At 45.2% G+C, this 26,364-nt stretch overlaps 1 protein-coding gene across 2 annotated transcripts in view; it reads left to right on the top strand.

Annotated features, from left to right (window-relative positions):
- Positions 1 to 26,061, top strand: part of OLFM2 (olfactomedin 2) — a 118,395-nt gene extending 92,334 nt beyond the window's left edge. For both annotated transcript variants that reach the window (XM_006875076.1, XM_006875075.1), the window contains exons 2-6: positions 20,741 to 20,890; positions 22,430 to 22,576; positions 23,397 to 23,616; positions 23,960 to 24,066; positions 25,384 to 26,061. In XM_006875076.1, the coding sequence (XP_006875138.1) occupies positions 20,741 to 20,890; positions 22,430 to 22,576; positions 23,397 to 23,616; positions 23,960 to 24,066; positions 25,384 to 26,061 (1,302 nt within the window). The remainder of the gene's footprint in view (positions 1 to 20,740; positions 20,891 to 22,429; positions 22,577 to 23,396; positions 23,617 to 23,959; positions 24,067 to 25,383) is intronic.
- Positions 26,062 to 26,364: the final 303 nt, after the last annotated feature.

Raw genomic sequence — 26,364 nt, 5'->3', positions numbered from 1 at the left:
AACCACAAAGAGTGCGGTTCGAACCCGCCAGCCACTCCTCAGGAGAAAGATGAGACTTTCTGCTCCCTTGAAGATTCAAAGCCTGGGAAACCCTGTATCGAGTTGCTATATGAGTCAGAACCGACTCAACAACAATGTGATGTTGTATTAGCAACAACCTCAATGATGTTGTTATTATTAGCTCTTGATTGCAGGTAGAAGGATCCCTGGTGGCGCTGTGGGTTAGGCACTGGGCTGCTAACTACAAGGTTGGTTTAAACCCACCAGCCTGTCCAAGGGAGAAATGAGGTCATCTGCTCTCCTAAAGGTTTTCAGTCTCTGGAGCAGTCCTCTTTCCTTCAGAGTTGGTATTAATGGGAATTGACTTGATGGCCGTAAGTATTAGAGCAGGGAAACTGAGGCACCTGGTGACTAAGGCACTAGCCCCAGGTAACCTAGGAGGAGCTGGCTTTGAGCCCAGGTGACCTGACTTCACAGTCTGGACTGTTAGTGGCTGGGCCCAACTGCCTTGCCTGCACTGAGGAAGTAGCAGCCCTTGTGATCTTTCTTTGAAATCCTGGAAAAACAAAAAACAGCTGCTGCCCAGTGGACCCTGACTCCTGGTCAGTCCATGTGTGTCAGAGTAGAGTTTACAGTGGCTGGTTTTTCAGCAGTAGGTTGCCACGCCTTTCTTCCAAGGTGCCTCTGGGTGAACATGGTGGATGGTAGTGTGCTGTGGAGTCAGTTCCAACTCATAGAGACCCTGCACAGGGTTTCTGAGGCTGTAAATCTTTATGGAAACAGAAAACCTCATCTTTCTCCAGCAGAACGGCTGGTAGCTTTGAACTGCTGACCTTGAGGTTAGCAGCCTGATTCGTAACCACTACGCTACCAGAGCTCCTTATCTTCAATGTTTCAATGATTTACCGTTTGCCCCACTCAGAGACTCACACCAAGCAACCAACAAACACAGCAAACCCCCCTGGCAAACCCCACGTGTGTCACAGTAGAATCCTAGGGTTTTAATAGCTAATATTTTGCAAGGAGCTCACCAGGCCTTTTCTGAGGTGCCTCTAAGTAGACCTGAACCCCCCAACCTTGGGGTCAGCAGCAAGTGTGTTAACTGTTTGCATCACCTCCGGACTCCAAGGTATTTCAAATTCATGTGCCACTTCCAGGAAGGAGCCCCTGAAAGTGGATTTTCAGGCAGCTCTGTCTTGTGGGTGAGTTATTAGCTGGCAAGGTGGTCGCCTGTCACCTCCTGGCCACGCTTCTCTGCCTGCAAAGCCTCCTTTCTCCCCACCCCCACCTAGGCTCCTCGAGGCAAACACCTACCTCCATTTTGCACAGGGCCGTCCCTGGCCATCGGAGCGAAATGCCTCAGCCAGCCACTGAAGATAAATTTCCCCCATGACGACCTTTTCCACGCGCCGACGGATTGATTTCAGAAATCCATCCCCAGCCAATATACCCAGTCCCAGCCCCCATCCTGGGCGCTGATGCCTGCAAATTTATGCCTGAGGCAGAAATTGAATTCCTGCAAGTTGAAGGAAGTGTCTCAAAAGCTCACCCAGGCTCATTTTTACCTCTGAACAACTTTGGGTGAGAGATTAAACCTGGGCCAGTGTCTTCCTGTTGCAGGGACTGCGGGAGCTGGGAAATTACCTCGCTGCAGGCATTTTTCTTACATTCCCTGCCTTTGGCTTGGCCTGCCAGGATGGAAAAATAAAAGGCAGGCAGCCCCGCAGGCCTGCGAGGTTAAAGGGAATCCCCACTTCTGACCAGCTAAAGTTAGAGAACACATCCTGGTGGGTGCATAAGGTAAAGACTCATTTGCTAATTCAAACCCACCAACCCTCCATAGGAGAACGATGTGGCACTCGGCTTACATAAAGATTTACAGCTTTGGAAACCCTCTGAGGCAGTTCTCCTCCGTCCTACAGGGTCACCATGAATCAGAACCCACTCAACAGCAATGGGTCAGGTTAGAAAAGGGTCAGGCTCTGTGCACCCAAATGCTGGCTCTTGGCCCCCATGGCAAATACTGAACCATTGGGAACAATGGAAAAGAAGCTTTTAATTCATCTCCATCACCAGCCAGACTCCTGCATGGGCTCCTCAGGTTGATTAGGTCTTGGTAGCTTTTTGAGGTTTTAATTAGTTTGGCTGTGGTAGATAGAGAGTGCCTCCCTGTGTGGGGGTAATTCCAGACACCCCCGCCCCACCCCTCTTCCCGGCCCCCTGCCAGAGATCCAAAGGCTGAGGAAGGGAAAGCTGAGAAAACAAGGGACAGTTATGGGAAGGAAGAAACCCCCATCTTGCTAGAAAGATCTCTCTTGCCTGCCCTGAGAAATCAGTTGTCTGATGCGAATGTGACTGCTTCTCTTTGGTACAAAAGGTCCTAAATATTAAAGAAATGAATCCTTGATGTCTACAAAGAAAAGATTAAAACGAACCTTTCTGAAGGGAAACGGGCTTTTATTTCACTGTGAACTTTTCTAGATCTAGCCTGTGGCGCGGATGTCTACAGAACCCAGGGTGGGAGAGGATAAAGAAATACAGGGCTCTGTCAGCCACGGTTCATTCATTCAGGAAATATCTCCGAGGCCGCTACTGCAGCAGCGAGGAGCAGGGATGCCAGGGAAGGGGCGGGGATTCAGACCCAGACCCAAAGTCAGTAGGGCGTTTGACAAAACACCTGAGCAATACTCCGTGAGACGGTCAAGGTCGTGAAAAACAAGGACAACCTGAGGAACTGTCACGGACCAGAGGAGACCAAGGAGGCGTGACAATTAAATATCAGACCAGAAAAAGGACATCCATGGAAAAACTTACCAACTGTTGATGCCTTTGTTGTTCTTCACTGCCGTTAAGTTGGCACCTAACTCATGGGGAAGCCATGCACCATGGAAATGAACAGCTGTGATCCATAGGGCTTTCACAGACTGATTTTGGGGCATAAATTGCCACACCTTTCTTCCTAGTTCATCTTAGTCTGATGTTCAAATCAGAGCAACATGCAGGCCTCCTCTGACAGAGGTAGCGGTGGTAGTGGTGCTTGAGGTGCACTGGCTAGGAATTGAACCCGAGTCTCCTGCATGAAGGGCAAGAATTCTAACACTGAGCCACCATTTCCGTCTTCACTCGTGACAAATGTACCATGGTTATGCACAATGTTTAACAACAGGGAAAGCTGGGTGAAGGGTATTGATTCTGTACTACTTTTTTTTTTTTTTTGCAACTTTTCTGTGAATCTAAAATTATTCCAAAATGAAAGTTTATTAAAAAAAAGAAAAAGTAAGGTGTGGGGAGACAATTATATAACACTGTCATAATGAGCCCCACTGTTGATAATTGTTGTTGTTAGGTGCCATCAAGTCAGTACTGACTCATAGCAACCGTATGCACAACAGAACAAAATACTACCCAGTCCTGGGCCAACCTCACAATCATTGCTACGCTTGAGTCCACTGCTGCTGCCACTGTGCCAATCCATCTTGTTGGGGATCTCCCTCTTTTTCCCCTGACTCCTGACAACATGTCCAAAAGTATGAGAGACAAAGTCTGGCCATCCTGGCTTCCAAGGAGCACTCTGGCTGTACTTCTTCCAACACAGATTACTTTGTTCTTTTGGCAGCCCATGGCACTTTCAATATTCTCCTCCAACACCATAACTCAAAAGCATCAATTCTTCTGTGGTCTTCCTTATTCGCCATTCAACTTTCACATGGATATGTTGTTGTTGTTAGGTGCCATCGAGTCAGTACTGACCCATAGCGACATTATGCATAGCAAAATGAAACACTGCCTGATTTTGGCCAACCTCACTACTGTTGCCACACCTTGAGTCCATCGATGCTGCCACTTGGCCAATCCATCTCGTTGGAGGTCTTCCTCTTTTTCTCTGACCCTCCACCTTACCAAACATGAAATCCTTCTCCAGCAACTGGTCCTTCCTGACAATATGTCCAAAGTATGAGAGACGAAGTTTGGACATCTTGGTCTCTAAGGAGCACTCCAGCTGCACTTCTTCCAAAACGGATCTATTTGTTCTTTTGACAGCCCAGGGCACTTTCAATATTCTCCTCCAACACCATAACTCAAAGGCATTGATTCTTGTACGGTCTTCCTTATTCACTGTCCAGCTTTTGCATGCATATGAGATTATTGAAAATACCATGGCTTGGGTCAGGTGCACGTTAGTCCTCAAGCTGACATCTTTACTCTTCAACACTTTAAAAAGGTCTTGTGCAGCAGATTTATCTAATACAGTACGTCATCTGATCTCTTGACTGCTGCTTCCATGAGTGTTGATAGTTGATCCAAGAAGAATGAAGTCCTATCAACTTCAATCTTTTCTCCATTGATAAGAATGTTGTTTATTGGTCCAGTGGTGAGGATTTTTGTTTTCTTGACATTGAGATGTCATCCATACCAAAAGCTGTGCTCTTTGATCTTCATCAGTAAATGTTTTAAGTCCTCTTCACTTTCAGCAAGCAAGGTTGTATCATCTGCATATCGCAGTTTGTTAATGAGTCTTCTTCCAATCCTGATGCCACGTTTTTCTTCATAGAACCCAGCTTCTTGGATTATTTGCTCAGCATACAGGTTGAAAGAGGTTATTGAAAATACCATGGCTTGGGTCAGGTGCACACTAGTCCTCAAACTGACTGTTGATAATTTGTGCTGATAATAAGCCAAACACTATGACACAATAGCCCTGTGAGGCAGAGCCACTGAAGCCCAACTTTTAAATAAGGAAGCAGAGAAGTTAGGGGCGAAATAGGGAGTTTAAGATACTTACTTGCCCAAGGTTACACAATTAGAAAGAAGCAGATCAGAATGTGGGTATAAGCAGCTTCTGCTCTTAAACTCCAGCTGCCTGTTCATTCACAGATATTTATTCAACTAGGAGCCCTGGTAACGTAGTGGTTACGTGTTTGGCTGCTAACTGCAAGGTTAGCAGTTTGAATCCATAAGTGCAGGTAGTGTTTCTTTCTGTTATACATCGGGTTGCTATGAGTTGGAACTGACTTGATGGTACCTAACAATAACAGGAGCACTGTTGGTGCTGCAGGATACGCACTGGACTGCTAACCATAAGATTGGCAGTTCAAACCCACCAGCTTCACCAGCTTCTCCTCGGGAGAAAGATGAGGCTTTCTACTCCTGTCAAGATTTACAGCCTTGGAAACCCTTATACAGCGTCGCTGTGAGTTGAAATGATTCAACATTCCACCACCACTGTGTCCCTCAGGGACTGGCCAGGGAAACAGAATTCTGCTACGGATTTGTGCCTCCAGAATTTTAGTTCAGGAATTTGTTATACAGATAATGGAAGAAGATGAGAAACTAAACAAAAAATACAGAAGGAACCCAAGGATTCGCAACAGCAGACAGCTTCTCTCCTCCTAAGACTGGAGGATCAAAGAGGTTGTTGTTGTTAGGTGCCAGCGAGTCGGTACCGACTCATAGCGACCCTGTGCACAGCAGAATGAAACACTGCCCGATCAAAGAGGAGCAGTGATATTAATGGAGTCCAGAAACCAAGCCCACCAGTGGGAGCTGGGCCACAGAGGAGATGCAGCCAGAGAACAAGAGGCAGAGAAGCGGGAGGGGAAGAAATACCCCTGCTTTTCACTGGATCCCACTCTTTGATGCCTCCCATTGGCTGAATTTGTCTAGATGTCAGAGGGCAAGGGAGTATGGGAAATGTAGTCCTTAGATCAAGTCAGAGCAGAAAGGACATGAACCTGAGCTTGTCCTGGCAGCTGAGAAGCATTCCTCCCATGCACCAGATAGTCTTCTCTATAGCATTGGCAGAGCAGACATCTGTCTGCCATCAAGTAGCTTACCCTTCAGCGTGTGTGCCTCCTGGGGGACGGTTTTTATCTCCACATGATGATTTCACCATGAAGAGGTGGCAGATCCATTTTATTACGGCTCAACCTCATAAGCTTCTTTTGAGGATTGGTGAGGTATTAGCTGCAAAGCACTTAGAACAGGGTCTGGCTCCAAGGAGAAGCTCAAAAAATGTCAGTTGTCATTGCTTATTACGATGCTGGTGCGGTCACTGTTGGGATGTTGAGGAAACCCCGTGCATAGGAATGTCACCTCCTGTTGTCACAGGACTCTGTATGTGTTATGTGTTGTGTGTATGTGGGTTGGGGGTGGGGGGTATTACAACTTCAGGGATATGTCTTCTTCACACCCTCCCTGGGCTGAAGACTCCAGGAGAAAATTCATCAAACTTGGAGACCTGTGTCTCTTCCCTGTCCCACCATCAAAAAAAAAAAAAAAAAATCTATTTAATTGATTTGATCCACATTGGCATTGTGACGTCAGAGCCTGAGACCCCTTGAATGTAAGCACTGTCCTAGACAGGGGTGATGGGGGGTGATGGGGTCTTTTGTCAAGGCTTGAATGGCTTCAGCGAGCAAGGGTTGCCCTGAGCTGCCTGTTTCTTGGGGTAAGACGGGTTAACGGTGATGGGAAGGAGAGAAGAATGAATGAATGAATAAATGTTAGGTCATATATGAGTGGATAATATCTGGGACTTTTCCTGAGGACTGGCAATCACACACACGCACACACACACACACACACACACACACCCCTCAGTCCCTCCCTGACCACAAGGCTTTTGCTAGTGAAGACCAGCTGCTCAGGCCTCGGAAGGTCCCTGGCGACTCCCTTCTCTCCAGTTTGGCACGGGTGAGCTGATATCTTCTTTAAGGCCTGTCAAGCTTATCACTCTGGGGGGATTTGCCCAATATCTCAAGGTTTGACAAAGGACAACCTGCTATTATCTCAAGCCCTCCAAAGGGACGCGGCCTCCGTCACGGCTCTGATGTGGCAGACAAGCATGTCCCTGATCGTTCATCACGGCCCTTCTGCCATCCCAGCAGTCAGATAGCAGCCAGGGCTGCAGCCCAGCCTGACAGACGCCAGTCTCCCTGGGAGACTGAGCCAGTTGCTAGATCTGAGAAGATGTCCCTGTCCCACTGGTCCATCAGCATCGAGTCATCTACAGACACTCTCTGTGCCCTGTCCCGGGAACTCAGTGAACATAACAGATGAAACCCCCAGCCTCCATGCTATTTCCGGTCCTGGGGCAGAGACAGGTCTTGAATCAGTGGTCATTCCAGTGAGATTCTAATGGCTATTGTGGTCAGGACTTAAAGAGGAAAAACAGGGAGGTGGGGTGTAGACCATGTAGCCAGTCAGCTGTGTGCAAATCCCAGCTCCATCATTATAGGCTGTGAGGCTTTAGGCAGGAGACTTGCCCTCTCTGTGCCCTAACTACTTCACATATCATTGTTGTTGTTAAGTGCCATTGAGTTAGTTCCAACTCAGAGGGTTTCCAAGGTTTTAAATCTTTGCGGGAGAAGAAAACTTCATTTTTCTCCCATGGAGCAGCTGGTGGGCTCGAACCGCAGACCTTGTGGTTCATAGTCCAGGGCTTATCGTATGGAGTCACCGTGATGCTATAGAAACCAATACATTAATGTGCTTGGAAAAATCCTTGACAGGTTGTTGTTGTTGTCAGGTGCCATCGAGTTGGAACCGACTCATAGCGACCCCATGCACAGCAGAACAAAACAATGTTCGATCCTGGGCCAACCTTACTACCGCTGCCACACCCGAGTCCATCAATGATGCCACCTGGCTGATCCATCTCGTTGGGGGTCTTCCTCTTTTTCTCTGACCCTCCACCCTACCCAGCATGACATCCTTCTCCAACGATTATTTCCTCCGGACTACATGTCCAAAGTAGGAGAGATGAAGCTTAGCCATCCTGGCCTCCAAGGAGCACTCTGGCTGCACTTCTTCCAAAACAGATCTATTGGTTCTTTTGGCAGTCAATGGCACTTTCAGTATTCTCCTCCAACACCACAACTCAAAGGCATCAATTCTTCTACGATCCTCCTTATTCACTGTCCAGCTTTCGCATCCATATGAGGCTATTGAAAACACCATGGCCTGGGTCAGGCGCACCCTAGTCCTCAAGCTGACATCTCTGCTCTTCAACACTTTAAAAAGTTCCTGTGCAGCAGATTTGCCCAGTGCAATACGTCGTCTGATCTCTTGACTGCTACTTCCTTGACAGCTAGTAAGGAATATTGCTTGCTGTCATTGAGTTGGCTCCTGCCTCATGGTGACGCAGATCACAATAATCCCTGGTCCTGCTGACGGAACCTATGTCATCCATAGGGTTTTCATTGGCTAATTTTTTGCAAGTAGACTGCCAGACCTTTCTTCCTAGTCCATCTTAGTCTGGACACACCGCTGAAACTTGTTCAGCATCACAATACACAACCTCCACACAGACAGACAGGTGGCTGTGGATGTGGTGCCATTGGCCTGGAATTAAACCTGTGTTTCCTGTATGAAAGGTGAGAATTCTACCACCAAACCACCAATGTCCTCAGTAATAAATGTGTTAGGAAGGGTTCAGGATGCCTCGAGAATGTCTGAGACAGGAATGCGCTTCTACATCTGGCAGGGACCACGAAGGCTGATTTTGGAAGAGACATTGCTTGAGCCTGCGGGGTGGAGCCTTACTTAGTCAGACCATGAGATGGGCAAGTGTTGATGGTAGAGGCCTAGAGAAGATGGAGAAGGCATGGCATGGTCCAGGAAGGGAAGGATGACTAGAGAGAACAGGAGGAGAGACCAAGGCCATGTCAGCTCAGACCCAGCTTGATGCCCTGAAGATTGCACACCTTGAAAGAAACAGAAACCCCCAAGTTACATCAAGGAGATGCACTAGGGCTGGAAGTTGGTTGGATCATGTGGGTCTAGGGTAGAGTAGGTGTCTCCGCTGTCTTTGTGGGGCTGCAAATCTTTGCCCTCCTCTCTCCACAATCAGCCTTCTTCTGCCTCCTCATCGTCTGGTAACTTCAGTCCTACCTCTACAGAATTTGGAGGATAAGAAGCTCATCTACTTCTTTCTCAGTTTTGGCCATTTTAACACTGAATTAACCATTCGAGTGTTATGAAGGTTATGTAATGGCTACCAACAATAATAGTAGTCGTAACAATTGTTGTTGGTTGTCATTTAGTCAGCTGACTCCTTAAATCCTTAGGTACAACAGAACAAAATGTTGCCTGGTTAGGCACCATCTTCATGATCAGTCCATTATGGGACTTACGGCAACCCATCTCACTGAGAGCGTTCCTAGCCTTCGCTGACCCTCTACTTGGTCTTTCCTGGTGATGTGTCCAAAGTAAGCAAGCTGAGGTTTCAATATTCATGCTTCTAAGGCACATTCTGGTTTTATTTCTTTTAAGACAGATGTGTTCATTCAATTCTCTTTATCAGCAGCACAATTCAAATGCATCAATTCTTTTCCTGTCTTTGTTTTTCAATTGTCCAGCTATCACATGCATATGAGGTGATTGAGAGGAACATGGTGCACCTTACTAATCAAATGGCATCTGCACTTTCTAATAGTAATAGTAGCAAACACTTATGTAGGGCTTACTACAGGCTAATGACTGTACTAATTGCCCACATGTTACTAATTCATTCAGTCCTCCCAACAAGTGTGGTTATTAGCTCCACTTGACAAATGAGGGAACTGAGATCCAGAGAGGCTAACCTCTGTTCCCGGGTCACAGAGCAAAACAATGTTTGAGCTAGAATACAAACCCAGGCATTCTGATCCCAGGACCCTGTTCTTAATTGTTTGTCTAGCTCTACTCTGTGGTCCCAAGTAGGAATAAGAAGTGAAAGAATAAAGTTGTTTTCTATCATAAGGATGTTGTCCACAGAGGCACTGGTGACATCACAGAGAATCCTTTTTGAGAGGACCGTGGGAGAAATCCTTGCCTGTTCTTGGTACCAAAAATAGTTCTCCTTTCTCCTGAGCATCTGGCATGCTTTTGTTTCAGGACACCAGGGATCGTATAAATGACCAGCTTTCCCTTTTTGAGTTGGCTGCTAAGAAGCTTGGAGACACATTTATGGCCCAACCATATGTTGGTGGTTCGAGTTTTTAAGAGATGAGTTTTTCTTAGCCTCATTTTTGGCTCTGTTTTATGTCTCTGCTTTTTGTTTTTCTTCCTTTCTTCTCTTGAAAAATATTTTTAAAGGAGCTTTAAAAACAACAATCTTTACAAGAACAATACATGTTGATTGTAGAAAATTTAGAATATAGATTTGAAGACAACTATAAAAATTCCTGTTTTTATTGTTAAGTGCCTTTAAGTCGGTTCCGATTCAGGGAGACCCTGTATAGGGTTTCCAAGGAATGGTTAGTGGGTTTGAATAGCTGACCTTGTGGCTAGTAGTCCAGGGCTTATCCTACAGCCTGATCTGACTCATAGAAACCCCATGTACAGCAGAATGAACTATTGCTCTGTCCTGTGTTGTTCTAACAATCGTTTCTATGTTTGAATCCATTGTTGCAGCCAATCCAATGTGTTGTTCCATCTCATTGAGGGTCTTTGTCTTTTTACTAACCTGGTGTGGCGCTGTGGGATAAAGCACTGGACCACAATGTCGGTTTAAATCACAAGGTCAGCAGTTCAAACTCACCAACCACTCCTTGGAAACCCTATACAGGGCCACTATGCATCTGAACCAACTCGATGGCACTTAACAACAACTACCACTTTACCAAGCATGATGTCCTTCTCCAGGAATTGGTCCCTCCTGATAAAATGTCCAAAGTATTCAAATTTATGCACCAATCACTAATGTCAAAGATGAAGAAATTGAATGGTTTTACCAACTTCAGTAGTATGAAATTGATCAAACATGCAATTAAGATGCATTGATAACTTCTGGTAATTGGAAGTTGGAAACCAAGAAGAGGGATTAATAGTTGGAGATTGTGACCTTGACAATAGAAATTGTCAGATAATTGGGGAGGAAATTCCAGTAGTGCAATTGTTTAAACAGCCTTGTAGCAAACTCATGGATGCCCACATGATTTTCCTGGGCCAAATTCTTTCTCTTTTTCTTTTTCTGTTGGCTGAGTTAAATGCAAATGCAGAACCCAGAAGTCTTTGGCTATGGATTGACAAAATGCCAAATCCAGAAACATCTAATTTCTTCTCTCATATTTAATTGGAGCTATTTTGTGGTATTTTGCATATCCTTGTAAGCTACTTACAGTTGTCTCTGGACATGGCAGGGTAAAAATAAATATATAAGCCCCAAGTCACCGCTACTTCTGATTGAATTATCCAGTCTCAAACACAATAATATCCTCATCTTATTAAGAGGCAACCTCTTGTGCTCACTCTATCCCTGTTGGCTAATCCTCGAAAGTCAATGCACAATGGATGACTGTCAGCTGGATCCTGGAGAAATGCCTCCACCCCTAGGGAAGCATCAGAAATTGTTTCTGAAGGAAGACAAGACATTAGGTGGCAAAACTGAAGGCTGAGCCAATGATCCCAGGCATGACACTGAGAAAAACTTCTGTGTGGTTCATTCTCATTGAATCCTGGACCTGTTATGGAGCCTGGTGCTTAATTGGGGCAGCAGCCTCAGCGAAAATATTTTTAAAATTCCAGCTAGAGAGACGATTTGAGGACCATCTACTTGAGTACCTGGCTTACCCTCTTAGAACCCATTAGCAAGAATATTAAACTCTGAACCAGAAGCTCAGCCAAGATTGCAGTAGCTTCTCCAGCTCATTTGTCATATCCAAGGTGAGATCGGCCACCAGACCCGGGATTCTGGAGAGTCCCAGGCTCTCATATCCACGGTTATTAGCATCTCCCTTAGGAAAAGCCATTCTCTGTCCCTAGGGCTCTGACCTCCGGAAGTTCATGATTTTGGTTCCAAGCTCAACCCAGTCTGGGAAAGCTGACATTTGGACTCTTCAACACTAAGCCTTCCAGAACATCCCAATGGCTCCTGGGGACATGAACTTGACTGCATATTTGAACTTAAACTCAGCGGGCAAAACACAGGAGGTCTGTGTGTGGAGATTTGGCAGCCAAACCCCAGGCATTTAATTACACTGCTGCAGAGAACGCTCCTGCGAAGAGCGCCCAACGCAGACAATTATTTTAGGAAAACCACAGAAGCCTTCACTCTGAGCCACTTTAAATCTTGCTTCTCTCTTACAATTCAGTATTTCATATGTTGGGAGAAAATGGCTTGTTTGCTTCAAAAGACGCACTAGGAAATGTAAGAAAGAGATGTTAATTATGTTGAAAGGGGCTGCTTTGTTTCTGCAACAAGGAGACTTTTCATGGGGGAGGGAGGAGAGATGGGGAGTTCAGTCTAAATTGCTTGGGGATCAAAGCCAGGAGAGCACAGGCAGGTTGCTTGGCCTTATGTTTTCTTTATTTTTAAAGAACTGGATTTTGTCATGAACGGAAGTAACTCTTGTTCTGCACTCTTCTAGAACCAATTGGAAGGATTTGGGGTGGGGTGGGGGTGAGGGCACACCTCTTGTCAAGCTGCCTTAGAAGCAGATCTTAAGGTAAAGATTCATCTGGGAGGGATTCCAAGAAGCACTATTAGGGGAGCAGAAGAGAAGAAAGTCCATGCAGGGAGAGTTACCGAGTGGGTTACCAATAATTGTAGGTAAGTGGAGAACAATTCCAACGGGACTGCCTGGGAGACTGTGTGAAACACTCCCCGCAGTGGTATCCCCCTGGAGAGGTGAGAAGGCTGGTGTTTGTGACAAATTCCAGTGAGTCATTGTTGAGGCCTTCTGGGAAGACTTCCTGCCTGCAAAGGCAGGGTGGGATCTGATCACAGAGAGAGCTCTCCAGCTGGGGGCATCCTGAGCACTTAATGGTGTGTCAGGCAAGGAAAGTGAGTTACTGCTGGTCCTTCACAGGGAGTGGGGGGGAAGGACCCTTAAGGGAAAGGTGGACAACAGGCACAAAGAAAGACTGATGACAATGATTTCAGGATCGAAATGCATTCAGTATGAAAATATGCTGAATTATTTCAGTACCACCTTGAGTATATCCCACTCTGAATTTAGAGACCATCTCAAGAATAGATTTGACAAATAGAACACTAATGAGAAAAGGCCAGATGAGTTATGGGATGACATCCAGGACATCATGCATGAAGAAATCAAAATGTCATTTTAAAATAGCAGAAAAAAAGACCAAAATGGATGTCAGAAGAGACTCTGCAACTTGCTCTTGAACATCAAATAGCTAAAGGGAAAGGAAAAAATGGTGACGTGAAGAGCTGAACAGAAGATTTCAAAGGGTAGCTCAAGGAAGACAAAGTAAGGTATTATAATGAAAGATGCAAAGACTAGAGTTAGAAAAACAAAAGGGAATTTACATGCTCAGCATTTTTCAATCTGAAAGAACTGAAGAAAGACTCAAGTTTTGAATTACAATATTGAAGGATTCTCTGTGCAAAATATTGCATGACACCAGAAGCATCAAAGGAAGATGGAAAGGATACACTGAGTCACTGTACCAAAAGAATTGGTAGATGTTCAACCATTTCAGGATGTAGTCTATGATCAAGAACCAATGGTATTGAAGGAAAGAGTCCAAGTTGCACTGAAGGCATTGGCAAAAAACAAGGCTGCAGAAATTGATGGAATACCAGCTGAGATGTTTCAATAGACGGATGCAATGCTGGAAATGCTGTTCATTCATGTATACCAAGAAATTTGGAAGACACTTACCTGGTCAATGACTGCAGGAGATACATGTTCTTGCCAATTCCCAAGAAAGGTGATGCAATGAATGCAGAAATTATCAAATAACATCATTAATTTCACTGCAAGTAAAGTTTTGTTGAAGATAATTCAAGACATTTGTAGCAGTACATCAACAGGTTGTTGTTGTTAAGTACCATGGAGTTGGTTCCGACTCATACTGACCCTGTACAGAGTTTCTGAGGCTGTAAATCTTTACGGGAGCAGAAGCCTCATCTTTTTCCCGCGGAACAGCTGGTAGTTTCAAACTGCTGACCTTGAGGTTCACAGCCCGATTCGTAACCACTACACTACCAGAGCTCCTTACATCAACAGGTAACTGCCAGGAATTCAAGTCAGATTCAGAAGAGGACATGGAATGAAGAATATCATTGCTAATATCAGATGGATCTTGGCCAAAAGCAGAGAATGCCAGAAAGATGCTTACCTGTGTGAAATGTAACAAATTGTGGGTCTCATTGTGAAGAATTAATTGTGTTCATAAGGAACTTAATTGTGTTCATAAGGAACTTGTACCTAGACCAAGAAGCAGTTGTTAGAACAAGAGGATACTGTGTAGTTTAAAATCAGGATCGGTGTACATCAGGGTTGTATGCTTACACCATACTTATTCAATCTGTATTGTTATTAGATGTCTTCGCGTTGGCTCCGACTCATAGCGACACTATGCACAACAGAAAGAAACACTGCCCAGTCCTGTGCTGTCCTCACAATTATTGCTAAGCTTGAGTCCACTGCTGTTACCACTATGACAATCCATCTTGTTGGGGACTTTCTCTTTTTTGCTGACCTTCCACTTTACCAAGCATGATGTCCTTCGCCAGGGGCTGGTCCCTACTGATAATATGCCCAAAATATGAGAAATATGTCACCCTGGCTTCTTAGGAGCTTTCGAGCTGTACTTCTAACAAATTTGTTTGTTCTTCTGGCAGTCCATGGTACTTTTACTATGCTTCTCCAACATCATAACCCAAATGCATCAATTATTCTACAGTCTTCCTTATTCATTATTCAACTTTCACATGCAAATGAGATGCTTGAAAATACTATGGCTTGGGTCAGGTGCACCTTAGTCCTCAAACTGACATCTTTCTCTTGAACACTTTAAAGAGGTCTTGTGCAGAAGATTTGCCTAATGCAATAGGTTATCTGGTTTCTTGACTGTTGCTTCCCTGAGTGTTGATTGTAGAGCCAAGAAGAATAAAGTCTTTGATAACATCAGTGTTTTTTCTCCATTTATCATGATGTTATTTATTGGTCCAACTGTGAGGGTTTTGGGTTTTTTTTTTCTTTACATTGAGATGTAATCCATACTGAAGGCTGAGATCTTTGATCTTCATCGGTAAGTACTTTAAGTCCTCTTCACTTTCAGCAAGCAAAGTTTGTATCATCTGCATATCACAAGTTTTGAGTCTTCCTCCAAACAAGTGTCATGTGCTTCTTCAGATAATCCAGTTTCTTAGATTATTTGCTCAGCATACAGATTGAGTAAATGTAGTGAGAGAATATAGTCCTGGTACACACCTTTCCCGATTTTAAACCATTTGTTTTTAACCATTTGTTGTTGATTTTAATCCCTTTGTTCTGTTTGAACAACTGCCTCTTGAACTATGTACAAGATCCTCATAAGCACAATCAAGTGTTCTGAAACACCCGTTGTTTGAAATATTATCCATAGCTTGTCGTGATCCACACAGTTGAAAACTTTTGCATAGTCTATAAAGCATAAGTAAACATCTTTCTGGCATTCTCTGTTTTCAGCCAAGATCCATGTAACTTCAGTAATGATATCTCTAGTTCCATATCCTCTTCTGAATTGGGTTTGAGTGTCTGACAGTTCCATGTCAATGCACTATTACAGCCATGTTTAATTATCATCAACAAAATTTTACTTGCATGTGATATTAATGATATCAATGATTTCTGCTGTCTGTTGGATTACCTCTCTTTGGAATGAGCGCAATCATGGATCTCTTTCAATCAGCTAGCCAGGTAGCTATATTCCAAATTTCTTGGCGTAGATGAGTAAGTGCCTCCAGTGCTGCATCAGTTTGTTGGAATTTTTCAATTTGTATTCCATCAATTCCTGGAGCCTTGTTTTTTACCAATACCTTCAGTGCAGCTTGTGATTTTCTCATTTCTTCCATTTGCTTTAGCATGTCTATACTAGAGAGCAAGTTTCAGAGGCTCTTTGACATCTATTTTGGTCTTTTCTTGCCTTCCTGACTTCTTAATTACCTTTTGCTTTCTTCCTGTATGATGTTCTTGATGTCATCTCATAACTTTTCTGGTCTTCAGTCATTGGTGACTAATGCATCAAATGTGTTATTGATATGGTCCCTAAATTCAGGTGGGATATACTCAAGGTCATATTTTGGCTTTCGTGGACTTCTTTTTATTTTCTTCATCTTCAGCTTGAACTTGCATATGAGCAACTTATGGTCTGTTTCATAGTCTACCCCCAGCCTGATATTGACTGATGATATGGAGCTTTTCCACTGTCTCTTTCCACAGATGTAGCTTATTTGATTCCTGTGTATTCCATCTGGTGGGGTCCATGTGTATAGTCTTTTGTGCTGTTTTAAAAAGGTATTTGCAATGAATAAGTCGTTGGTATTGCAAGGTTCTAAGGAGCTCTGGTAGCGTAATGGTTATAAATTGGACTGCGAACCTCAAGGTCAGTAGTTCGAAACTACCAGCCTCCCCGCGGGAGAAAGATGAGACTTTCTGCTCCCGTAAAGATTTATAGCTTTAGAAATCTTGTACAGGGTCGCTATAAGTCAGAACTGACTCCATGGCACATAACCACCACCATTGCAAGATTCTATCACATGTGGATCCTCCGCATCATTTCTGTCACCAAGGCCATATTTTCCAACTACTAAGTCTTTGTCTTTGTTTTCAACCTTTGCATTCTAATCACCAGTAATTATCAGTACATCTTGATTGCATGTTTGATCAGTTTCAGAGTGAAGAATCTTTCAATTTCATCGCTGGTTTTGATAGTTGGTGAGTAAATTTGAATAACAGTGGTTTTAACTGGTCTTCTTGTAGGTGCATGGATATTATTCTATCACAGACAACATTATGCTTCAAGATAGACCTTGAAATGTTCTTTTTGATGATGAAAGAGACGCCACTCCTTTTCAATTTATCATTGCCGACATAGTAAACCATATGATTGCCAGAGTCAAAATTTCTAATACCAGTGCATTTCAGCTCACTGATGCCTAGGATATCTATGTTTATGCATTCCATTTCATTTTGGCAACTTCCTATTTTCCTAGATTCATATTTTGTACATTCCATGTACCAATTTTTTTAGTGTTTACAGCTATTTCTCTCCATTTTGAGTTGTGCCCCATCAGCAAATGAAGATCCTAAAAGCTTTACTCCATTTGTTTCATCATGGCCAACTCTACTTTGAGGAGGCAGCTCTCTCCAGCCATATTTTGAGTGCCTTCTAATCTGAGGGGCTCATCTTCTGGTTCTGTATCTGGCAATATTCTGCTGCTATTGATAAATTTCTAGCGTAGTGGTTATGAATTGGGCTGCTAACCTCACAGTCAACAGTTCGAAACTACCAGCTGTTCTGCGGGAGAAAGATGAGGCTTTCTGCTCCCTTAAAGATTTGCAGCCTCGGAAACCCTGTACAGGGTCGCTATGAGTCGGAACCAACTCCACGGCACATAACAACAACAACAACAACAACAACAAACAATCAGAAGTAGTCCACCTCTCCTTCCTAGTCTGTCTTAGACTGGAGGCTCTGCTGAACCTATCCACCATGGAGGACCCTGCGGGTATTTAAAATAGTGGTGGCATAGCTTCTAAATCACAGCAGCACCCAAGCCACCACAGTACAGCAAACTGACAGAGTGTGGTGGTCAATCCATATGCTAAGCAAATAATCTAAAAACTGGGCTGTGAGAAGAATGTTGTATCAGGATTGGAGGAAGATTAACAACCTGTGATATGTGCTTGACATAGCCTTGCTTGCTGAAAGTGAAGAGAACCTGAAGCCCTTAATGATGAAGATAAGACTATATACATAGCCTTTCGTATGGGTTACACCTCAATATAAAGAAAGCAAAAATCCTCACAACTCAACCAATAAGCAGCATCTTGACAAACTGAGAAAACATGGAAGTTTTCAAGGATTTCATTTTACTTGAATCCATAATCAACATCCAACAGCTGACAATAAATCAAACAACATATTGCATTGGACAGATCTGCTGCAAAAGACCTCCTTAAAAGTGTTAAAAAGCAAAGATTCCTATGTGTTTTTGTGTACCTCAAACAAAACAAAACAAAACAAAAAAAAAACACCAGAGGGAATAGAAGCAAATACTGTTAACTGATGATGCATGGAGGGGATTGTAATCATTGCAATGAAACGAAATACGATAGGTTGAGTGCAAAACCGATGTTCTCCCACGTAAACTATTATCAATTCACAATAAAATCTTTAAAACAAAAAAAAAATTTTTTTTGAAAAGCAAAAATGTCCCATTGAGTAAAGGCAGACGTTTTGTAGCAAGGAGGGGAGTGATTAACTTTTCAGTCTAGGAGCAGAGGTCCCTGGGACCATCAAGGGAGAAGAGCAGAGAGCGGGACCCTACCCAGAGAAGCAGTGATGCCTGAGATGGAGGCAGAGACAATGACGTGGAGAGATGGAGCAGTTGGGGACTTTAGACACGGAGAGGAAGAGGGGCTGTGTGCTGATGACCGGGGGGCAGGCTTGTAGTGTATACCCTTTGGTTTGTTGATGATGCATGAAGGGGATTGTAACCATGGTAATGAAATGATATACGATAGGATGAATGTAAAACTAATGTTCTCCCATGTAAACTATCAAATAATTCACAATAAAACATTTTTTTTTTAATGTCCCATTGAGAACTAAGGTGCACTTGAAAATACAAAGGTATTTTCAATCACCTCATATGCATGCAAAAGCTGGACAAGGAACAAGAAAGACTGGGAAAGAATTGATGTCTTTGAATTATGGTGTTAGAAAAGAATATTGAATTTACCATGGACTTCCAGAAAAATAAACAAATAATTCTTGGAAGCAGTAGAGCCAGTATGCTCCTTAGAAGCGAGGATGGCAAGACTTTGTGTCACGTACTTTGGCCATGTGATTGGGAGGGACCAGTCCCTGGAGAAGGACACGATGCTTCAGTGAAAAAGCAGACCCTCAATGAGATGGGTTGACACAGTAGCTGCAACCGTGGGCTCAAACAGCTACAATGTTGAGGCTGGCAGGCAGGGTTTCTGTCTGTTGTACATAGAGTTGTTATGAGTTGGAACTGACTTGATGGCACCTAACAACAGGAACACTGGTGGTGCTCTAGAATAAGCACTGGACTGCTAACCAAAAGGTCGGTAGTTCAAACCCACCATCCTCTTCTTGGGAGAAAGAAGTTTTCCACTCCCATAAAGATTTACAGCCTGTGTGCTGGCGGGCAGGAGGCTGGCTTGCAAAATGTGCCCTTTGTTCATTTAAATGAATATATATTTTCTATGTGTTTTGTGTACATCAAAAAAAAAAAAAGAATAGAGGAAAATACTGTTAACCGATGGTGCATAGAGGGGATTTTAATAATTGCAATGAAACAAAATATGATTGATTGAGTGCAAAACTGATGCTCGGCCTTGTAAACTATCACTCAATTCACAATAAAAGCCTTAAATTTTTTTTAAAGAAAAATAAATGATGTATAGCCTCAGAAACCCTATCCAGAGTTACTGAGTTGGAACAGACTCCACAGCACCTAACAAACACAGCTTTACAGGGGCAGCTCTCCAGATCTTTGCTCTGTGGAGCTGCTTAATAAATATTTGCTGAACAAATGAAATCATCATGTTCTGTTGAAAACAAAAGGACTGACAGCTGTAACTGACTCCATTGTGTTCAGGGGAAGCTCAAGGGGGTCTAATCTGGGCCCTAAAATCTCCATCTAGGAAGTGACTCAGGGCTTTCTGAACTGCGTTCTTCAGGTCCCTTCAGATGTTGGTCAGAAGTTTTGGTGACAAAAGTGTTCCCTACTCTCTCCCATTCTAACTCATTTATCCCTCAAGTTCAGCTTAACTGTCTCTTCCCTGAGACTGCCAGCCTGGGAAAAAACTCTCCTCCTCCCCCCACCTCCCATCATTCCCTACAGTCCCTGCAGCATGTGGCTCTAGAAACCACCGTGGAGTTATATATTTGATGTCTGTCTTGCCTACTAACTCATGAAACAGTGTATTTATTCCCTCTTCCTAGCCCCTGCCCTAGGCCCTATGCCTGGCCCAGAATGGTTGCTCACTAGCTATTTTAAAAATAAGTTTAGAAAAGGTAAACTCTTTGGAGCATCCCCAATGAATGTTAGCATTTCAAAGGCTCTGATAAGTCCTGCAGTAAAAAACTAGTTTCACCCACAATGCACAAATTTATTTGACCACAGAAATGTTTTCCAGCATATCTGCTAAGATCATCAGGTTTGGGAAACACAGCCATAGCTGACGACTGAGTTGTCTGATTGGCATAAATGGACCGGAAGTCTAATAGGAGTCTGAAGATCCAGGAAGAGTCCAGAAGGCTCAGGAGGCTTCTGTCATCCTTTGGTCAGTAGAGTCAGGGAGACAGAAGGGTCACACTAGTGGCCCCTGAGATTTATCCAGAGCCTCCCTATCACCATGGACTGGGGAAGTGGAGAGGGAAGTCCAGGTTTGGGGGTCACTGTGAGTGGGTCTGTGTTCTAATGGTGGTCGTGAAGGCGGTGCTGTTTGTGTGAAAGTTTGTCAAAGAATGAAGTCCCATCTTGTGGAAGGACTCAAACTCCATAATTCCCTAGAAAGGAAGAGTGAATTTCAGTTTTCTTCTTCACTTCCTTGTCGTGTTCCTTAATCCCTCTGTACCTCGGTCTTTGTATGTGAAAAATGGGGCTGCTTGAGGAAAGCCTGAACTCCCATGTGCTGGTCACTCAGCCCAGAGTCCAGCACTTCCCAGGGTCGAGTAGTGGGCATCTGTCATGTGCCTGGACCCCCTCCATCCCTGGTGGAGTAAGAAGAGTTCCCCGTTGGGTTACTGCTCTCTGATCTCTCTACAGACCCTCTTCCAGAGCCCAGAAGAGGGCTGGCAGCTGTATACGTCAGCCCAGGCCCCCGATGGGAAATGCATCTGCACCGCGGTCATCCCTGCACAGAGCACCTGCTCTCGAGACGGCCGCAGTCGTGAGCTGCGGCAGTTGATGGAGAAGGTAAGAGTCTTCCAGGTGCCTGAGGGACTGAGACCCTCTCACAGTTCCCACCCTGCCCTCTGCCCCATCCAGGTCAGACAGGCCCACAGGGACTATTCTGTGCAAACTGAGAATCCTGCTCCCCTTCCATGGATATTTCTTTCAATAGCTGTTTGATGTGTCTTTGTAGGAGAAGCTGAGCACTCTGGGTGGGTGGGGGGGTGGTGGTGGTGTAGGAGGGTGGGAAGGAAAGAAGACCCCAGGGGCATCATCTGAGTCTCTCAGGAGTGAGCTCCAGCCCCTTCATGAACACCCCACTCAGCAAGAAGGTGTTTGTGTCCCTTGGGGATCGGGTCTCATCCTCCACCATGTGATCAATATGAAATGCTCCCCTTTCAGTACATTTCCAGGATGTGCCCAATGCCCCTTTACAACCTGATGGCTTGGCCTTGCCGATGCCCAGCTGAACTGCCCACTGGTCCACTCTGAGGTTGCTGTGGAGTGGCCCTCAAGCTTCTGCCCTGCCCACAACACTGGGACTGTCCCCTCAGCAGTTTGTCCCTGATTGTGAACAGCGACTACTGGTGTCCATGGTGTACTGTTGGGTCTCTGAGAACATGAGCAATTATTCAAAAAACTTGATGTGTTTCAGTGAGTGTCTTTGACTAAGTTCACCTTAGGCAGGTGAAGGTTGGAGCTAGGGGGCCCACAGGTTAGGAGAAGCTAGAGGGAGGGAAGTCAAGTTCATTCATTCACCCAGAAAGTGTTTGTTGAGTGCCTACTTAGTACCAGTGGAGATTCAGCTGTGAACAAGATGCTGGATGTATCCTCACCTGATGAAGATAGATGAATGAATGAACATTTCAGATAATGGTTAAGTTATTAAGAAAATAACTGGGTAAGGGGAAGAGTGAGTTTTTACTGTAGACAGGGTAGTTGGGGAAGGCCTCTGAGGAGTTGAGGCATGAAGGATGAGTTAGAGCAAGTCATGGGAAGACAAAGGGGGGACTAGCGGTAGACTAGCATTCCAGGGAGGGATCTGTATGCACAGAGGTCCTAAGGAGAGAAAGAGTTTAGAGTTGTTATTGGTGGTGATGTGCCTTGGCTGTAAATTTTTATTTATGGGAGCAGAAAGCTTCATCTTTCTCCCACGGAACAGCTGGTAGTTTCGAACTGCTGACCTTGCGGTTTGCAGCCTGATTCGTAACCACTACGCTACCAGAGCTCCTTAGGCTGGTGGTTAGAGTAGCTTAAAGGCAGAGGGTGAGGGAACAGGACCTGTAGGCCCTGGTGAGGAGGGGAGTGAGGTGATCCAATCCTTTTAAAAGCTCCCTCTGGCTGCCATGTGGAGAACTAACAGCAGGACTTAATGGGACCAGGAAGGAGGTGGGAGTGGTGGCCAGACCAGGTGTGGATGGATTGCTAATGTCATTCTGAGGTTCCTACTAAGATGCAGGGAGGAGAAGCTGGCCCAGACGGCTGTGTTTGGCCTTGTCTGTAGCATCCCTGGGACGGGGTCTGGGAAGGAATCTCTGTCTTCCCAGCTGCTACTCTTTCCAGGTCCAGAATGTCTCCCAGTCCATGGAAGTCCTTGAGTTGCGGACATATCGTGATCTTCAGTATGTGCGCAGCATGGAGACTCTTATGCGGAGCCTGGATGCACGGCTCCGGGGAGCCGATGGATCACTCTCAGCCAAGAGCTTCCAGGTGGGTTTTTCTGGTTCAGATCATACGTCAAGGGAAAAATTGGCATCATTAGCTCCGAGGGTGGGAGTCACATCTGGGAAGAGCCAAGGGTTGGTTATTATTGTTGGTCCCATCAAGTCGGTTCCGACTCATAGCGATCTATGCACAACAGAAAGAAACATTTCCTGGTCCCACACCACCCTCACAATAGTTGTTATATTTTAGCCCATTGTTGTGGCCAATATGTCAGTCCATCTCTTTGAGGGTCTGCCTCTTTTTTGATGACTCTCTAGATTACTAAGCATGATCTCCTTTTCCAGGGACTGGGCCCTCCTGGTAATATGTGAAATGAAGTCTTGATATCCTTACTTCTAAGGAGCGTTCTGGCTGTATTTCTTCCAAAACTGATTTGTTTGTTTTTTCTGGCAGTCCATGATTCTTTGCCAACATCACAATTCAAACGCATCAATTCTTCTCTGGTCTTTATTCATTGTCCAACTTTCACATGCATATGAGGCAATTGAAAATACCATGGTTTGGGTCAGGCTTGGGTCTCCAAAAATACCATAGCTTGGGTCCTCAAATGGACCTCTTTACTCTTTAACACTTTAAAGAGGTCTTGTGCAGATTTGCTCAAAGTAATCAATACTGCTGCACGAGACCTCATATTTAAAATGTTGTTGGCTGGGATCTAGAATCTATAGGTTCCGTGTGGGTCAAATATCAAAGGCCAGTTATGCATCAAAGATAAGAGATGAAGTATGGGTCAAAAGGTTGGAGTTGGGTATGAGTCAGAGAGATCAGCATTGAGGATCAGCGATGACTCCATCTTGGTGGGCAGGAGCTGAAGGACAGGATGACAGAGCTCTTACCCCTGAGCTTAGTCCTGGAGCAGTACAAGGCAGACACACGGACCATTGTGCGCCTGCGTGAGGAGGTGAGGAATCTCTCCAGCAGCCTTGCAGCCATTCAGGAGGAGATGGGTGCCTACGGGTACGAGGACCTGCAACAGCGGGTGATGGCTCTAGAGGCCCGGCTCCACGCCTGCGCCCAGAAGCTGGGTATGCCTTTAATTCTTGACCCCGACCCCTGACCTCCACACCCAACCCTAATATCACCTGTGTGCCCAGAAACTGGGCATGATTTTGATCTCTAACTCTAAACTTGGACCCTTGACCTCATGACCATGACCAAACCTGAACCCAGAAGCTGGAAGTAGTCCTGACCCTTCACTTCTAACCTCTCACCCCTCACCTGACTTCACATTGGGCCCAGAGAGCTGAATTTTCCTTCTTTCGTTGTCCTAGATCTTTCCATTTCAATCACAATGCCTTATCCTTGCCCTGCCTCCCTTGAATTCTTCTCATCCCCACTCTCTCTCCTCCCTGTTTCTGCCCCCCTCAGGCTGTGGGAAGCTGACTGGGGTCAGTAACCCCATCACCATTAGGGCCATGGGATCTCGCTTCGGTTCCTGGATGACCGATACAATGGCCCCCAGTGCAGACAGCCGGGTGAGTGACTTTGCCAACCCTGGGGGTCAGAGTGTGGGAGAGTCAGCCTCTGGCTGTCCATGAAGACCTAATTATCCCAATCAATGATTCCTTTGTTGGTCCAAAGTGTTGGGTTCCCCCAGGGGGAACTTATCTAGTGACCAAGGGTTTCCAGCCCATGAGTCCCAAAGTCGATTAATTTCTAGTGACTCTATAGAGGTTACTAGGTATCACTGCCAGCTCCTATTGGCCATATACATCTAAGCTAACTACCAGTGACCAGTACTTGATACTACCTGCTCCCTGCCACCACTTAGTGACATTTGGACTTCGAATGAGCTCCATAGTCCTGACTGCCCATCACCTATGACCCACAGGAACCATTCAGTAACTGCCCAGTAACTGTCCCTCAATAGTGACCTTTCTAGTGATTGATACTGGTCACTAGGTGGCCATTGAGTGTCACGGGTTATACGTAATAACTAGCCACCACCCCACCGACTCGATGGCACTAACAACAACAACAACCCCATTATGATCATTTTTTGTTGTTGTCAAGTGCCATCAAGTCGGTTCCGACCCATAGCGACCCTGTATAGGGTTTCCAAGGAGCAGCTGGTGGGCTTGAACCACCAACCTTGAGGTTCAAATGGCTTTCCAGTCTGGCGCATTAACCCCCAGCACCACACCAGGACGCCATTATGATCATTAGCTTCCTAGAAATTGTGGGGAAGGTGGTTCAATCAAGTGTTTAAAAGCTTGGATTTAGAGTCAAATTCATTTCTAGTTTCACTATTTCTTAGCTAGGGAACCCTGGGCAGATTCCTTAGTGATTCTGAGTTTCAATTTCCTTATCTTCAAAATGGTCATAATATTAGCATTATAGCATATAAGCGGTTCAGCCCAATAGCCAGCACTAATAAGGGTACCCACACATGCTAATTAATGTAACGATGACATACTGAATCATCTCATGGTTATGGGATTACCATGAATTCAAGTGACCTCATCATCCACTGACTTTCCAGTGACCACTGACCACCCAGTACCCAATGACAAGTGGATATCTGGGCCAAATGAATCTCCAGGGACTGCAATTTCCCATGATCCTTATGGGTCAAGCACCAACCATTTAGTGTCTTTTTCAGGGCTTTCACTGGACAAGTAAGCTCAGCTACTGGGACTAAGATTGGTCATGAATGGTCACTGAAAGGCCCACGGACTAATAATGACCACTTAGTGGCTTGATCTCAGGTGACCATGTTGATTCCTAACTAGCTTCTGGGCACCTAGGGGCATTGGTGGTGGTTCCCTCGGTAACCACAGCTGCTCTCCTAGGTCTGGTACATGGATGGTTATTACAAAGGCCGGCGGGTCTTGGAGTTCCGCACACTAGGAGACTTCATCAAAGGCCAGAACTTTATCCAGCACCTACTGCCCCAGCCATGGGCAGGCACAGGCCATGTGGTGTACAACGGCTCCCTCTTCTATAATAAGTACCAGAGCAATGTGGTGGTCAAGTACCACTTCCGTTCTCGCTCTGTGCTGGTACAGAGGAGCCTCCCAGGGGCAGGTTACAACAACACCTTCCCCTACTCATGGGGTGGCTTCTCCGACATGGACTTCATGGTGGACGAGAGTGGGCTCTGGGCCGTGTACACCACCAACCAGAATGCAGGCAACATCGTGGTTAGCCGACTGGACCCGCACACCCTGGAGGTCATGCGGTCCTGGGATACTGGCTACCCCAAGCGCAGTGCTGGCGAGGCCTTTATGATCTGTGGTGTGCTCTACGTGACCAACTCCCACCTGGCTGGGGCCAAGGTCTATTTCGCCTACTTCACCAACACGTCCAGTTACGAGTACACGGACGTGCCTTTCCACAATCAGTACTCCCACATCTCCATGCTGGATTACAACCCCCGGGAGCGTGCACTCTACACCTGGAATAATGGCCACCAGGTGCTCTACAACGTCACACTCTTCCACGTCATCAGCACAGCTGGGGACCCCTAGGGGCCGCCCAAAGGCCACAGGGGTCCTCTCCACTCTGCCTGCATCCCTTACAAATGATCTTTGTCTGTGGTGTCCTCTCTCTCCTTCCCTGAACTTCGTTTGCTTTTCCTGCCTTTCTGCCAAGCTTGTTCTCTGCTTCTCTATTTCCCTCAATGCATTCTTCCATTTCTGTCCTTTCTCTTTTATTGATCTCTTTTGATACTCTTCTTTGTCTGCCTTCTTTTTCTTGGCTAGCCCTCTGTTTCTTTCTGCCTCTTTTTATCAGTGACTTCCCAGTTCTTATTCCCCATCTCTGCTTCTCTT

The sequence above is a fragment of the Chrysochloris asiatica genome, unplaced genomic scaffold (genome assembly GCF_000296735.1).
Source record: "Chrysochloris asiatica unplaced genomic scaffold, ChrAsi1.0 scaffold00312, whole genome shotgun sequence".
Classification (NCBI taxonomy): Eukaryota; Metazoa; Chordata; class Mammalia; order Afrosoricida; family Chrysochloridae; genus Chrysochloris; species Chrysochloris asiatica.
This window is presented reverse-complemented; position numbering and strand designations above follow the sequence as displayed.